Source organism: Galeopterus variegatus, unplaced genomic scaffold, assembly GCF_000696425.1.
Source record: "Galeopterus variegatus unplaced genomic scaffold, G_variegatus-3.0.2 Scaffold6249, whole genome shotgun sequence".
NCBI classification, from domain to species: domain Eukaryota; kingdom Metazoa; phylum Chordata; class Mammalia; order Dermoptera; family Cynocephalidae; genus Galeopterus; species Galeopterus variegatus.
The window spans coordinates 1-13,514 of NW_007732360.1; the positions used below are offsets into that span (position 1 = coordinate 1).

At 40.2% G+C, this 13,514-nt stretch overlaps 1 protein-coding gene across 1 annotated transcript in view; it reads left to right on the plus strand.

Moving 5' to 3' along the window:
- Window positions 1-3,585: 3,585 nt before the first annotated feature.
- The window catches only part of LOC103606053 (dynein heavy chain 9, axonemal-like), a gene marked incomplete at its 5' end in the record, with an annotated part of 130,202 nt that continues 120,273 nt past the window's right edge, over window positions 3,586-13,514 (plus strand). Inside the window, 4 exon segments of the mRNA XM_008590649.1 lie at window positions 3,586-3,716; window positions 4,018-4,144; window positions 8,079-8,231; window positions 9,727-9,852. Of these exon segments, the coding sequence (XP_008588871.1) occupies window positions 3,586-3,716; window positions 4,018-4,144; window positions 8,079-8,231; window positions 9,727-9,852 (537 nt within the window).

Below are 13,514 nucleotides of genomic sequence, written 5' to 3' on the forward strand. Positions count from 1 at the left end.
GGAGATTGAAAATATTAGCTACTGCAGTTTGGAATAAGATCTTCGTGGGTTGCTCCACAGATCATTAAGATGCAGGTCATCAACTGGAAGGGAGCCTTGTTTCCAGGCAAATTCTAGTTTCTTTTCAGAAGTAAGCGATTCTGTGAACCTCTGGCCTGTGCCAGCACACTAAATACCAGTTCTCAGCTAAATACTGAACAATGGATTTCCCTAAAATATGTGTTGTTCTCATTACCTTCCCTGTGTTTGATTGCCCCTTCTGATTAGTCCTAATTAACGTGCCATTAACTAACCTCTCTCTCAATACACTAATTCATGTAAAAAACATTTTTTTCCAGACTTCTTCTGTGTCCCTTCAGTACAGCAAGCTCTTTGCCTACAAATTAGTTTGGTCACAAAATGTCACAGGTTGTCCAGAACTTGTTTAGAAATTAAAGCACATTTCATAAAGACATTATAATTTTCTAGCTCATCCCACAAAAGCATATTTAATGTGCTATAGTAGATTAAAGGTTATATATTCGCAATGAAAAATGATAGAAAACAATCCTGCTAGAGCAGTTGTAATTAAACCAAATTGGGTAAGCCAGGCTTTATTTATCTCAAATGCTAGTGACTAAAGAAAAGCAAGCTTAATTAGAAGGCAACCAGGACAAGGATGGAGCCTTTTGTAGAGACTTTAAAGGGAACTTTTGAGAATTTTTGATTGAAAATATTAAAGAATTAGTATCATTAGCAGTGCCACAGGTTTGTGTACAAAATATGTAAGTACTTATTTTCTTTGTATTAGCATATAAAAGAAACCATTTCAAAACATAATAAAATCAGTCATAATAGCCTAACTAGTAACTGTTTTCATTCATTATATTTCCCAACTTTTGGTCACATGTACACATATTTTCATAATTGATCTCAGTGTAATGACAATGTTCTATTCAGCTCTTTTCATTTGAACATTTATGCCAAGTATTTTCAATACTTCTATACCCTTGACACTGTTTTATTTATTTATTTATTTATATTGACATATAATTCTAATTGTACATATTTATAGGGTACAAGGTGATGCTTCCATTCATGCATTTATTGTGTAATTATCAAATCATGGTAATTAGCTTATTCATTACCTTAAACATTTTTCCTTCCTTTGTTGTGAGAACATTCAAAATCCTCTTTTCTAGCTACTTGAAATATACGATGGATCTTGTTAACTTTACTGTAGTAACTTTACTCTGGTAACTTTACTGTGCAATAGAGCGCCAGAACTTATACCTCCCATCTCACTATAACATTGTGCCTATGGACCAACCTCTCTCCGTCTTTCTCTCCCCAGTCTCTGATAACCACTATTCTTTTATTTTTTTTTAATTTATTTTTGATTGATTGTACGTATCTGTGGAGTACAGCATTGATTATCAATACCTGTGTGCAAAATGTGATGCTCAAGTCAGGATAATTAGTATATTCAACATTACACAATGTAATCAATTTTTGTGGCCCTTTACCAATTCATCCCTTATTCCGCCTTTCCCACCTCTGGTAACCTCAGTTCTGTTCTCTCCTTTTGAAAGTTCAACATATTATTGTGATTCTCTCTCTCTCTCTCTCTCTGTCTCTCTGTCTCTGTCTCTCTGTCTCTCTCTCTCTCTCTTTTCTTTCCCACTTATAAATGAGGACATGTGGTATTTCTCTTTCTATACCCGGCTTATTTTACTTAACATAATGACATAATGTTCTCTAAGTTCATCCATGTTGCTGCAAATGGCAGTATTCCATTCATTTCTCTGGCAGAATAGTATTCCATTCTGTATATATAGCACATTTTCCTTATCCAGTCATTTGACGATGGATACTTAATAGTAACAACTATTCTACTCTCAACTTCTGACTTTGAGACAACATTGATGAGCCTCAAGGACATTGTATTACTTGAAATAAGCAAGGCACAGAAAGAGAAATATCTCATGATCTCGCTCATGTGGAATCTAAAAAAAAATTGATTATTTTATTTTTAATTGGAGAAAAACATCTCATTGAGGAATCGTAATTTACCCACTCATCTTGTCTTTAAATCTTTTGGGGAGAGGGGTGTGGATCACAGAGGGCAGATGACAGGCCTGGGCTTGAGTCCTAACCTCTCCCACTTGCAGCTGTGTGACCTCGGGCAAGTTGCTTTTATCCTTTCTGTGCCATGGTTTGCTCATATGAAATTAGGACTAATGCTAGCACCCGCTTCAGAGAGTTCATAGCACCTACTGTTACAACTGTTGCTATGTACTAATACAACAAGTTCTTTCCAGGTGCCAGGTGTTGGGCTAGAGCAATTTGCATATATTAGTCTCTCAATCATTTCAGTGACACTGTGTTTGGGGGAAATGATGACATCTAATTAATTTTGACATCAAAGTAGTACATTTGCTAAGAAAAAACTTACTTTGGTTATATAAACTTTTGCATGGGCCCAGAAAAAAACATTAGATCCACTATCTATTTGACTAGGAATCATGTGCTTCATGCCTGGGTGGGAGAATCCCTGAGACCTTTTCAGGGGATCCTCAAGGTCAAATTATCTTAATAATCATACTAAGGCGTTACTTGCCTTTTGTCCTATCATTCTTCCATGAGCATACAGCGGACTTCTCCAGAAGCTACGTGACATGACAGCACAATAAACTGGGTGCAGAATCAGATATGAGAATCCTGCTGTCTTCTAGTAGATCAGACTACTTAAAGAGATTCAAAGAAAAGTAAAATGATACCACCTTTTTCTCTAAGTTATTTTTTGTTTTGCAAAATGTAATTATTTTAGATAAAAACATGTTATTTATGTTAACATAATGGGTTTATTACTGTTAATTTTTAAATAATTTTTTTTTAATTTCTAAAATAATTTAGCCTCTAGTACAGAAAATATTAATAGATAAGACACTGCCTACATAAACAAAAGATCTTCAGACTGCTCAATAATTTTTTAAAAATGTTGTATTCATCTGTTTTTGTTGCTTACAATGAAATACTTGGAACTGGGTGATTTATGAGAAAATGAAATTTATTGCTTACAGTTTCTGAGGCTGGGAAGTCCAAAGTCCAAGGAACACATCTGGTGGTGGCGACAGTGACCCCTCATACTGCGAGATGGTGGAAGCACAGAGAGCAGAGAGACCAACTTCCTCATTTACTCTCCTTTTAAAGCCCCCAGAACCACGACCCTGACCACCGTTATTAATCCATTCACTACTACGTGGTCCTGCAATCCAATCACCTCTTCAAAGCTCCACCTTTCATAATAGGATTTCCCACCCTCTTCACAGTCACCGTGGGGGCCAAGTTTCTAATACATAAAACTTGGGGGACACGATTCAAGCTTCAGCGAGTTTAGGGGACATTCAGTCTACTACGAATGGCAAGGGGTTCTAAGACCAAAATGTTCGAGAACTGCTGTTTCGAGTTAAGGGTAGTTCCTTCCTTAGTCTAATCTCTGTATTGGACAACCCAAGAACAGGTTTTCTGCTTCTGACTGGCTTCATGAGAGGAGTTTGTTGGAATTGAGGGGCCTGATAATTTTTTCCACATTTTTATTTGTAGGATTCTAAAAGATTTGAAGGCATCAACACTGACTTTAAGGAACTTGCTTATGATGCTCAGAAAACTCCAAATGTAGTGGAAGCCACCAACAAATCAGGTCTTTATGAAAAACTGGAGGACATTCAGAGCAGGTGATGGTCGGCTTCTCCTCCTTCTGTTTTGAAAACTTTATTTAACTGCCTGCGTGAATGCGGGAGTGAAGGTGTGTCCTGGGTGTGTGTCCCTTGCTTTTCCTGTACGTTAGGGCCACATGGGGTATTATTAGAGATGTTTATGCTGATGTAAACGTATCAGTGTGTGTGTTTGCAAATATCCATAAGCATTTCTTGTGCTAATTTCTCATAGATTGCATAAATTTGCATTTAGGTAATGTATGTGTACCTCTGGGTCTGAGCATACATAATTAGGAAATTCTGTGTTCTGTGCCCTCAGATTGTGCCTGTGTGAGAAGGCCCTGGCAGAGTACCTCGATACCAAGAGGCTTGCCTTCCCTCGGTTTTACTTTCTCTCCTCTTCTGATCTGTTAGACATCCTTTCCAATGGCACAGCTCCGCAGCAGGTAAGCGAGGGCTCTTTTAGAGAGGTCCAGGAAGACAAAGGAACTCCCAGCAGGAGAGAGCTTCAGGTTCCCGATTACACTTCCTCTCCTGGCAGTGTGTGTATTTCAGACCTGTGTTGCACCGGCGTCCTCACTAACCTCAGAGCATTCTTCATTCCCACCATCATTGCTGCTCAGGGGCCCTGCATCCCATCAGTGGCTCCTCCCTGAGGTAGAACTGGAGAAGCTTGGAAGATGGCAAATGTGGAGGAAGTTATCTTTTTACAGAGAATGCCTTTGATCTGATGCTGAAGGGAGACTCAGTAAATAGTGGTCAAAAGTGATTGCTACAATTTCCATGGGGAGATAGGACTGGAAGTTGTGTTAAGTGGACATTGCAGTGGCTTAGTGGAAAAAGCATATGTGAGGAGTCCAAAATTTTTGGTTCTAGTCTCTGATTCTAGCCACTTATTAGCCATATAGTCTTTGGCATATCACTTCTTTGCAACAAACTTTCCTCATCTGTAAAACAGGAGAAGCCTATTGCGCTATAAGGTCTTTTGAGTATTTCAGTAACTAATTGAAGCACTGTTGGTAGTTGGAGCTATAGACAGTAGTTCTCAAAGTTGAAAGTACATCAGAATCACATAGAAGGCTTGTTAAAGTACAGATTCCTGGGTCCCACTTCCAAAGTTTCTGATTCGGTGGGTCTGGGTGGGGCTGGAGAATTTACACGTCTGAGAATTTTCCAAGTGATGCTGCTGGTCGGGGGACCATGCATTCACAACCACTGCTATTAACTGTAGAGCCAGTCTCAAAATGACCAACGAGGCGGAGGGACGATGTCTCTACTCTGCTCCCCCAGCTTTCTTCTCTTCTCACCCTGAGAAGAGGCCAAGATTTGTTTGTAGTTCATTTGTTTTTCTTTAGACTAAGGGTACACAGTCAAAATACTGTTTGGAAGTTACTTGGGCGAGTTCTTTTCCCCCTTTCTGTGTGATTTTGTTATTCATTTGAAGTATAGTTGGGTGCATTCATTTCTCTTTGCTTTCAGTTTTAGGGTTTTTCCCATACTTGTTGATTTGGTTTTTTGAATATGTACAACACGATATGATTCCAAAAGTCAAACTATGAAGAAAGATATGTATACTCAGACAAATGTCACTCCTTCCCCTAGTCCTTCCATGTCATCACATCCTCCCTTCCACCCCCTGTAGGTAACCAATTCACTAGTTCCTGGTTTATTGTTCCTGCTTTGCAAAAACTATTGTTCCTCTTTGCAAAAACAAGGAGATGCATATTTACATTCATGCATGTACATTTTCTTATTGCTCTTCTTTCTTACACATAAGGTAGTAAACTATATATACTTGTTTACCCTTTCTTTTTTTGTTTTTCTTAGCTATATATCCTGGAAATCACTCCATATCAAGAGATGCATATTTACATTCATGCATGTACATTTTCTTATTGCTCTTCTTTCTTACACATAAGGTAGTAAACTATATATACTTGTTTACCCTTTCTTTTTTTGTTTTTCTTAGCTATATATCCTGGAAATCACTCCATATCAATTCAGAAATATCTCCCTCATTTTATTTTACATTTGCATCATACTGCATGGACTGATATACCATGGTTTGGCCATAGGTAGATTATAGTACTTTGCAATTACAAATAATGTGGCATTGAATAACCTTGGCCTTCATATTATTGGAGGTCTGTCTTCCATGCAGACTCCTAGAGGTGAGATTGCTGGGTCAAAGAGTAAATGGACATGTAGTCTTGTTAGATATTGCCAAGTCTTCCTCCACAGGAGTTGTACCCTTTTGCGTCACCACCGGCAATGGATGACAGCTTCTCCAGCAGAGCAGAGCCAAGAGATGGGACACATGCATACGTTTCCCATCTTTGACATGCCCTTTCCAACTTATTGAAATCATGTTTTTGGCTTGTCAGTGAGAAGCAAGCACTAAAGAGAGATTATCCCCAATTGTTATAATCCTTTTATTTTTATAGATTGAAATATTCCCAAAGTAGCTCGAGCATGGTAGGGTTAAATTATCACATTAACATTCTGTTTTGTAACTATATTTTCATTAATTCCATGTGTAGAAGGGGTCAGATCACTGCCAGACTTTTTTATATCTTCTATACACAATGTACTCATTCTTAAATACTTAATTTGATTTATTTCTCATTTGGTTTGAGTAAATCTTTGGGTAGCTCCCCTTCATACCCTAATGGATGAAGCATGGTAGAATAATTTCTGATTTTTTCTGTATCTGTGACTCTCTCTAGTTTCACATGTGAGCGATTAACAGTTAGGTTTAGAATTCATGGGTTACAGCAATTTCTCGTCCATCACTACAGATATCACTCTGCTGTTACAGAGACATCATCTGAGGCCTGCCTCCTTTTTTTTTCCTTTTTAACTTTCTAATAGCCTAATTTTTTTCTACCTGGATCCCTATAGACATCAAACTTTAAATTAAATTTTTTAAAATGTGTACATGTTAGATACTTGCTTTATTTTGTTGATTTTTTTCCTGACACACGATGAGGTTTTTCTTCCTATATAAAAACCAGAGCTTTCGTTATCTTGAAAAAGTTTTCTTCCAGTATGTTTTTTAAATAATATTTCTATTCCATTTATCTTGTTTTTTTTCTTCGAGTTCATCGTATTTCCATAAACTGAGATGCTATTTTCTTTGTTGCTATATACATTACCTTCTCTTTTATCATATTTTTATCTTTTAGTCCTCTTCTTTGGCATTCTTTGATAGTTTCTCAACTTTATCCACCATATTTAACTTTTAGAGTCAATTCAGCCCTTTAGTTTCACTAGCATTAAACTATGTCATTCTTAGTTTCCTAACTTTATTTCTCTAACTCTGCCAAATCATCTTTCACCTTGTATTTTATAGAGTTCATTTTTCTTTCATTTGATTGAAAGCAAACCAAGGTAATGTTTTTCAAAATTATTTCCATTTCCTTTATTAAAGCTTTATAAAATATATACATGTTCTTACTCTACCTCCTGAATCCTGTTTTCTCCTTTCTTGAAGTTTCAGGATATTTTCATAGGCTCCACATGTTGGGTTGGTTTTTTTTTTTTTTATTTTATTTTAAAGTCACTATAAGTTCTTGGGTAAAGAAAGACTCATCTTATCATGGTCTCAAATCCATGTGGGTGGTGTCATTCGAGTACTCTCACAGTTTATCTAAATACTCTTAGATTTTTCCTCACATCTCACAAGCTAGAACCTGGCTCTTCTGCTCCTAGCATTACAACCCAAGGTACCAGCAGTCCAGGGGCCCTTTGCATTTATTCAAAAAGCCCTACCTGATGGCAGCTTTTGTTGATTTTTCCTCAACCTGCAGTTTTCTCCACCTCGGGACCACGAGGTGGCTCATCCAGCATCCCTCCTAGCACTGCTACTCCAGGCATTTCTGCAAAGGACTTCTGCATCAGGAATTGCTGTGCCAAGGAGCAGGTTCCAACAACGGTGACTTCTTCCACAGGCCACCATCACCACTACTCTTGATTCTCCAGACTGGGCTGTGTTAGCATGCTTCTGCCAGACCTTCCTCTGCTTATCTCCTGTCACACAGTAATGTTTTCTTAGGAAGAAGGTTTATGAATTAACTGTCATTGTTTTCTCCTATCTGATTCTAGCTATAGTATATCAAGCAGAAATTAATAAAATCATGGTGCCTTCATTGGTTTGCAGGTAATGCGTGATTCCCACTACTTTTATATTCCTTTGGCCGCTTCTGTCCGATTCAGTTCATTCCCAGCCTTACATCACTATCATTACCACAAACTTCCTTCTAAATGCTCGGTATCCACCACTCTGTCTTGTACGATGTCACGTGGTAGGCTCCTAAACAGTTCTAGTAAACAACTTCCTGGACACGTTCTCCAATCCTTTGCCATGGTTTCCCTTCATAGGTTCAACGTCACCTATCCAAACTCTTTGACAACATGGCCAAGATGCAATTACAACTAGATGCCAGTGGGAAACCAACCAAGATGAGTCTTGGTATGTACAGTAAAGAAGAAGAGTATGTGGCCTTCAGTGAACCCTGTGACTGCAGCGGGCAGGTAATGTAACAGTCCTTTTCGTGCCTTAAACCTTCCTCTCTCAAGCATCTGTATTCAAAAATGGTCAGCACCAACTTTGGGGAGGGCCTGTTTAAAGAAGAAGAGTATGTGGCCTTCAGTGAACCCTGTGACTGCAGCGGGCAGGTAATGTAACAGTCCTTTTCGTGCCTTAAGCCTTCCTCTCTCAAGCATCTGTATTCAAAAATGGTCAGCACCAACTTTGGGGAGGGCCTGTTGGCCTGGGGCCAGAGCTACTGTCCATGCCCGGGGACTGTCAGCTTCCCCTGACTTGAAGTGACATTGGAGCAGCCTCTCATGCCCTGCTGTCCTCTCTCTGGGAAGGACACATGTCAACATTCATATGTCTTCCTTAACCAAAGACCTGTGCAGAGAGGAATAAAATGCACATAAACAACTACCTGAGTCAATGAGAAGAGGATTTTAAAATGATTAGCAGCACCAGGAGATTTTAACATAGCAACCCCGGGAGCATCCCTCAGGGGAATCTGAAACACTGATACCTTCCCTGGGAGAAAATGTCCGTTGAAATCAACCACTTTTTTGAGATGTCCCCTCTCTGCACAAATACACCTCAGAGTCACTTCTTCCCTTGGCCCTTTCCCTTGGAGTGCCAACTACCACCCTGCTCCAGGAACTACTACTGCCAAACCTCCCATATCCAATCCAAGGGCCACAAAGCAGAGGACTATTCTCTCTTTCAACCTCCTTCCCAACCTTCAGCACTAAAGTATAAGCCCTTCCTTGTTCATATCCTAAGTGATCCAGCAAAGTACTGTCCCTAGCGGTTCTAATCTAGTCCAGAGTAACACCTGGACAAAAAATCTCCTGTCGTGTTGCACTTTTATCCAAATGTATCTGGAGAGTGATTCTAGTATCAGAAAATAATCAGAAGTTCTCAGTTAAAAGAGGGTGGCCCTGGGGGTTAATTCAGAATATGTTCTTTTTGTAGACCCAGAAAGCATTTAGTTGTACAATACAATCCTGGTTTCCTTCTCTGTATTGACCATGGAAAGACCATTTGAATCCACTGACATTTATACCTAGCTCAACTCAGATTTAGAATTCCTTGTATGAACACTGGGTGGCAGCCCACCAGTGACTTAACCTGCCACTCTGCCCCTCATGTTCCAAATGAGCACATCAGCCCTTTGCTACACTGACATTTATACCTAGCTCAACTCAGATTTAGAATTCCTTGTATGAACACTGGGTGGCAGCCCGCCAGTGACTTAACCTGCCACTCTGCCCCTCATGTTCCAAATGAGCACATCAGCCCTTTGCTAATTAAAGGGCTCACCCATCACTGTTGTGGATTGCACGAACAAGATGTCTCCCTGTGCTGCTGGCAGCCGTTGGGGCGGTACCTCGTGCCTGGATTCCACTTTCTTCACTCCGCAGGCTGAGTGGAGTAAGACGTGCAGTGTTGATCAAAGCTTCTTAGGCACCTGTGTCTAACCCAGACCTCTTCTTTCAGGTGGAAATATGGCTGAACCACGTGCTTGCTCACATGAAGGCTACTGTGAGGCACGAGATGACAGAAGGCGTGAGCGCCTATGAAGAAAAGCCCAGGGAGCAGTGGCTCTTTGACTACCCAGCTCAGGTATTCTCCCAACAGGACCTTCGAGGGCCCCCATTGGTCCTGGGCTCTCTTCTCAGCAGCCTCCTTCTGCCTTCGGGGTCTGCTAGTCACCCATGTGCTTCACAGTTAGGAGGAGCCTGAATGCCAGACAGCTGTGAGGGGTCAGCAAGGAGCAAGGGATTGACAGTCATGACTTAATTCAACCGTTACCTTGGAAAGTCAAGGGTGCTCTGTTTTTACCCTCATTGGCTGCAGTAGGGAGAAAATGCAGACAATTTAACCCTTGGAACCAGCCTGCTGTGCATGCGCCAAGCTCTGTGCTGAGTACAGAGACAGCGGCAGGGAGCAAGAGGTGGTAACCTGCCCTGCTGGAGCTTACAGGCTGGTGTGGAACTCAGTTGCTTGCACACATGACAGGTGTGATAATAGAGGGCTCAGACTACTCTGAGAGCATGTAGCCAGCTGGTGGGGATTGGGGGCCACCTCCCTGAGGATATGATAGTTAAGCTGAGATTTGAAGTATGTGTTAGGAAGCTTAAAATGGAGGGGAAAAGCAGCAAAGCATGGGGAAGAGTTTGGACAAGGGCTCAGAAGCAAGGTAGAGCATGATGTGTCTGAGGAGCTGAGAGGAACCGAGTGTGGCTGAAGCAAGAGGAAGGGGGACAGGAGAAAGAGGCAGCAGATGGATTTCCAGAAGAGAAACTAGAAGCCGGTTCTCAAAGACGATGTTAAGGAATGTGACCTGAGTCTAAGATACATACCTGAATTCTTTATAGGTTTCTCAGGAGAGTAATGAGAGAGAGCGGACCTAATGAGAATTTTATTTTTTTATTTTTTATTTTTACTTTTTTATTGAAGCATAATTAACTACACATATTTGGGGAGAATAGTGTTGACTATCATTATTTATGTACACTATGTGATGATGAAATCAGTATTATAAGCATGTTCATTATTACAACTTGTAATTGCTGTTTATGTCCCTTACCCAATTTCTCCCTAACCACCCCCTCCTGCCCCTTTCCCAACCTCTGTAGCTTTAGGTCTGTTCTCTCTGTTTGAAAGTTCACCGTATTATTGTAGTCTATGTGTCTTTCTTTCTTTTCTTTCTTTCTTTCTCTCACTTATGAGTGAGGACATGTGGTATTTCTCTTTCTGTGCCTGGCTTATTTCACTTAACACAGTTTTCTCTAAGTTCATCCATGTTGCTGCAAATGGCAGAATTTCATTCTTTCTTAGACTGAGTAGTATTCAGTTGTGTATACATACCACATTTTCCTTATCCAGTCATCTGTTGGTGGACATTTAGGTTGGTTCCATGTCTTGGCTATTGTAAATAGAGCTGCAGTGAACATGGGAGTGCAGGTGTCCCTTTGACATGATTTCTATTCCGTTGGGTATATAACCAGCAGTGAGATTGCTGGATCGTATGGCTGTTCTATCTCTAGTTGTTTGAGAAACCTCCACACTGTTTTCCATAATGGCTGTGCTATTTTACAGTCCTGCCAACAGTGTAGAAAGGTTCCCCTTTCTCCACGTCCTCACCAGCATTTGTTGTTCTCAATCTTTTTAATAATGGCCAGTCTAACTGGGGAGACATGATATCTCAATGTGGGTTTGATTTCCATTTCCCTGGGGATTAGTGATGTTGAGCATTTTTTCATGTACATGTTGTGCATTCATATGTCTTCCTTTGAGAGATGTCTATTCAGCTCCTTTGCCCATTTTTTAATGGGATTATTTGGGGTTTTTTGCTGTTGAGTCATTTAAGTTCTTTATATACTCTGGTTATTCCTCCTTGTCTGATGTGTGGATGGCAAACATTTTCCACCATTTTCTAGGTTTTCTTTCTGCTCTGTTGATTGTTTCCTTTGTTGTACAGGAGATTTTTGGTTTGATATAATCCCATATGTTTATTTCTTTTGTTGCTTATGCTTTTGGGGTCTTATTCATAAAGTCCTTGCCCAGTCCTACATCTTGAAGTGTTTCCCTTATGTTTTAGCAGTTTTACGGTTTCAGATCTTATGCTTAAGTCTTTAATCCATTTTGAGTTGATTTTGGAACACATCTAGTTTCATTCTTCTGCATATGAATAACCAGTTTTCCCAGCACCATTTATTGAAGAGGCAGTTCTTTCCCCACTGCATGTGCTTGTTGCCTTTGTCAAATATCAGATGGCTGTAAGTATGTGGGTTGATTTCTGAGTTCTCTATTCTGTTCCATTTGTCCAAGTGTTAGTTTTTATGCCAGTACCATGCTGTTTTGGTTACTATAACTCTGTAGTAAAATTTGAAGTCAGGCAGTGTTGTGTCTCTGGTTCTATTGTTTTTGCTCAAGATTGCTTTGGCTATATGTGGTCTTTTGTTGTTCTATATGAATGTTAGGATTGTCTTGTCTATTTCCATGAAGAATGTCATTGGTATTTTGATGGGGATTGCACTGAATGTGTAGATTGCTTTGGGTAGTGTGGATATTTTCACAATGTTAATTCTTCTAATCCAAAAGCAGGGAATGTCTTTCCACCTTTTTGTATCCTCTTTAATTTTTTTCAGTAGTGTTTTATAGTTCTTGTTGTAGAGATCTTTCAACTCCTTGGTTAAATTGATTCCTAGGTATTTTATTTTGGGGGTGACTATTGTGAATGGACTTGCTTTCTCGACCTCTTTTTCTGATAGTTCATTATTACAGTATATAAATGCTACCAATTTTTGCAAGTTGATTTTGTATCCTGCAACTTTACTGAAATTGTGTATCAGCTCTCAGAGCTTTTGGGTAGAGTCTTCAGGTTTTTCCATATATAGGATCATGTCATCTGCAAACACGGACAGTTGGTATTCATCTTTTCCAATCTGGATGCCCTTTATTTTTTTCTCTCACCTGATTGCTCTGGTTAGTACTTCCAATACTAAATAAGAGTGGTGAGAGTAGGCATCCTAGTCTTATTCATGTTTTTAACAGAAAAGCTTTCAGTTTTTCCCCATTCAAGATGATATTGGTGATTAGTTTCTTGTATATGGCTTTCCTTCTATACCTAAGTTGCTGTGAGCCTTTATCATTAAGGGATGTTGAATTTTGCTGAATGCTTTTTCTACATCTATTAAGATAATTGAAAGGGCGCATGGACCCAAGCTGATAAGACAACAGGACCCGAGCTGACAGTTCGCCGGGGAATTTCCACTTTATTCAAGGACTGTGTGTATATTTATAGGGAGCTGCCTTCCGGGTTTTGATAGGGGGTAGACAGGGCAGTAGCTGATTGGACGGGGCTGGGCAGGAGGTGAGCCTTGACCTGTGACTGGCTGAGGTTTGGCACGGGTGGGCTTGGGTGTTGGCACCGGTGGGCTTGTTTGCTGCAGAGAAGAACCCGGAAGGGCGCCATATTGCTAGGGAATGCTTTTCCCCCTCCCCCTCCACTTGAGTGCCCACGGTATCCTTACATTCCTCCCTTTTTCCTCTGTTGTGGGAATGGGTCATCGTAATCTTTGAGCTACTTCTTGCTGGATGGGGGCATAGTAGGGGAAGAGGAATTGGGAGGAGATCGGGGATTTTGTAACAGGACCCAAAAGAGGGTAGAGAATAAGACAATTTTGAAGGGGGAGAACTCTAGAAAGGTCCCCTGAAGCCACAGGTCAGTGATTTGTTGAGTCCAGTGTGTAGGAGGCTGTAGGGGAGAGCATCCAGGC